Consider the following 3,168-nt stretch of genomic DNA (forward strand, 5'->3'; position numbering starts at 1 on the left):
GAGAGAGAGAGAGAGAGAGAGAGAGAGAGAGGCAGAGAGGCAGAGAGAGAGAGGCAAAGAGAGAGAGAGAGAGAGAGAGAGAGAGAGAGAGATTAGTTTCTGTGATGTAGAGGTTAGGCGCTTCACTGTCGCACTCAAGAGACCCTGGTACGATTTCCGAGCCCGGTGGGAAGAAATTTCTATCGAGAATCTTGGTCTTTCTTCTGGGACGTCATATCTCCCTTAGCCAGGTTTGGGTCGAAGACCGCCTCCGAAACAATCTAAAATGTGTCGATAGGGGAGTAAAAAACAAATTCATCAAAAAATAAGTTTCTTATTTCCTTCATAAAAGGCGTGAATGCATAAGGAGTACAATCCAAAATTTGCTACCTCAGAATTACAAAGATCTATCCGACACTTTCGGCCTTTTTGAGTTACTTAAACCATGAGGTAAGAAACGAAATGTTCTATCTGCTTTGTCAAAATCGTAAGATTGTCCGGAGTGGTCATCAAAATGATCAAAGAGTTGCATGCAGTAAAGCTTGATATGTTGTGAAACAAAAGAAAATTACGCTACATTTCTCCAAATAAATTATTTTCTCAGCCGACAGAACTTCGTAATCCTGGGGTAGCAAATAAATAGAGTCAAAAAATGTACCCAGTTTGGACTGACGTCAGATATGTCCACGAGAGTCAGTATTTCCATCATTGTAGGCGCGCCAGTCCCAGTAAGAGCCACTCTGGAAACGATGCAGAATAAAGAAAATAACTTTCTTGGGAAAAGTAAACTCTTTTGCTCTCTCTCTGTCTCTCAGTCTCTCTCTTCTCCCTCTCACCCCCCCCCCTCTCTCTCTCTCTCGCTCTCTTTTCTCTCTCTCTTTCTCTCTTCTCTCTCTCTCGGTCTCTCTCTCTCTCTCTCTCTCTCTCTCTCTCTCTCTCTATCTATCTATCTATCTCTTTCTCTCTCTTTCCCAGTCTCTCTCTTTCTCTCTCACTCTATCTATCTATCTATCTATCTATCTATCTATCTATCTATCTATCTATCTATCTATCTATCTATCTATCTATCTATCTATCTATCTATCTATCTATCTATCTATCTATCACACCCTCTCTTTGTGTCGGTGTCTCTCTCTTCCTCCACATATAAAACACATGAAAGGTTTGTACAAGTTAAAGCTATAATGCGTGATGAGGATCAAGATGTTTTCTGGAAATGAAGAGTAAATTAATTATTGATAAAGTGTGTGTAACTTCAAAGTGCTTGCAAAAAAAAAGAGAAAAAAATATCACATGAACCACATTGGCAGAATCAACATTCGAACCATAACAAAATATCTGGGGGAAAAGAAAACAAAACCAAACAATAAAAAAGGCAAGAACATTGACGTCATGTAGCCCACCCTGTCTTCATTTCCGTGAGCACATCGGATCCAACGATCAAAATAAGTCGGAATTTCTTTTCTCCTGACCAGAAAAACGGGTGCCTGAAATAAATTCCACGAGTTTTGGGGCTCCTATTTGGCAATCAATCAATCAATCAATCAATCAATTAATCAATCAATTAGCCAATTGGTCAATCAACCAGTCAGTCAGTCAATCAGTTAATCAGCCACGAATTCATAAGCTTTGAAAATTGATTTTCTCATTGTTTCCATGTTGTGGCACTGCCGGTTTTTCCTGTGTTCTTCTCGTTATGATAAATTATAACGTATACGTTACAGGAACAGTAACTACCGTGTGCACTCTCCGACAACTATTGTCAGAGACGACTTTATGAAGGGTAAATCCAACCCCACCCCCTCCTAATAAACAAATAAATCCCAGCAATTGTTTTTGCTCTACGTGCGTCGTTTAGGGTCTAGAGCATGACGATAATAATATGTTGTTTTGTTTTTTTGTTTTTTAGGAGATTTTGTTTGTTTGTTTGTCGGTTTTTTGTTTTTTTCATTAAAGTGCAAAAATAAACAAGACAGACGTCTTTCAAAATAAACCTGTCAAAGACAAATGCCCCATCCCCTTTTTTTCACACATACACCCCCAGAGAATGATCAAACGAAACTTCTTCTTTTTTTTTTTCATTATACACAGCCGGGCAGTTTATAGACAGTTTCTTTTTATCTTTTCAATTTATGCTCACTCAATGCATTGTTCCACTCTAGGCCTGGAGGCTGGGTCTGCCTGAAGCATGCTGGCCACTAGATCGTTAGCTTCCTCGCTGATGTGGTCAAGTTGGCTGCTGGACCGGACAATGTTGACCTCGGCCTCCAATGGGTTGGCCCCAAACGGATGCCGCCCACCAGTGAGGATGAAATAAACCAGCATGCCAGCTACCTGTAGAGTGTTGTTCGTTATTATCTGCTTTCCTTTCTGTTAATGTTGTTTGGTTTGTTTTGTTGTTTATTTTTTGGTTGTTGTTGTTGTTGCTGTTGGAGTTGTTATCGCTGTCGTCGTTGCTGCTGTCATTGTTGTTATTGTTGAAGTCGTTGTTAAGTTGTTGTTGTTGTTTCTTAAAGTCGTTGTTGTTGATCTTGAAAAGCGGTTATTGAAGCTCAACACGTTGCTACACTCAGTACATATGATTCGGAAAGTAATTAATATACTCTGCCCACCATCATGATACTAAGATTGAACAGATGGAAAAGATTCAAAATACTTGAAGATAACAGGAAAAGTCTATACACAAATGTGGAGTGTGCTGACTAATGAGTTACTTCTCGGATTAGGGTTCTATGGAAATAGATACATCATGCTTAGAGGTGCAGTTTTTTATAATTTGTAAGTATGAAATAGCAAAAGGCATGTACTACTTTATGAATATTGCATCAATAACAAACCTACAAATTTGACTCAAGTGTCGATTTTTGGTCAATATCTCCATTTGTGGATTGTGAGAAGTAACTCATTTTGTCAGCACGCCTCACAAATATTACATTTGACCAAAAAATATTACCCTAAAACAAAAAACCAACAACAACAAAGCAGGCAAGAAAGAGGGGAAAAGAGGTAAAAGGTGGGTATATTGGAGGCAGGGTTTTTAATTAGCAGGGGTGTGGTTGTGAGCAACTGCCTGCGCGCGTGTTTATTAATGTACATTATATTATGTGTGTTCTGGATGTTTGTGCGCGTTTGCGTATGTGTGTGTTTGTGTGCGTGTGTGTGTGTGTGTGTGTGTGTGTGTGTGACAAT

At 39.3% G+C, this 3,168-nt stretch overlaps 1 protein-coding gene across 1 annotated transcript in view; it reads right to left on the reverse strand.

Moving 5' to 3' along the window:
• Window positions 1–637: 637 nt before the first annotated feature.
• The window catches only part of LOC118477924 (serine/threonine-protein kinase/endoribonuclease IRE2-like), a gene marked incomplete at both ends in the record, with an annotated part of 3,386 nt that continues 855 nt past the window's right edge, over window positions 638–3,168 (reverse strand). Inside the window, 3 exon segments of the mRNA XM_035970623.1 lie at window positions 638–719; window positions 1,383–1,466; window positions 2,120–2,313. Of these exon segments, the coding sequence (XP_035826516.1) occupies window positions 638–719; window positions 1,383–1,466; window positions 2,120–2,313 (360 nt within the window).

The sequence above is a fragment of the Aplysia californica genome, unplaced genomic scaffold (assembly GCF_000002075.1).
Source record: "Aplysia californica isolate F4 #8 unplaced genomic scaffold, AplCal3.0 scaffold00295, whole genome shotgun sequence".
Taxonomy (NCBI): Eukaryota; Metazoa; Mollusca; class Gastropoda; order Aplysiida; family Aplysiidae; genus Aplysia; species Aplysia californica.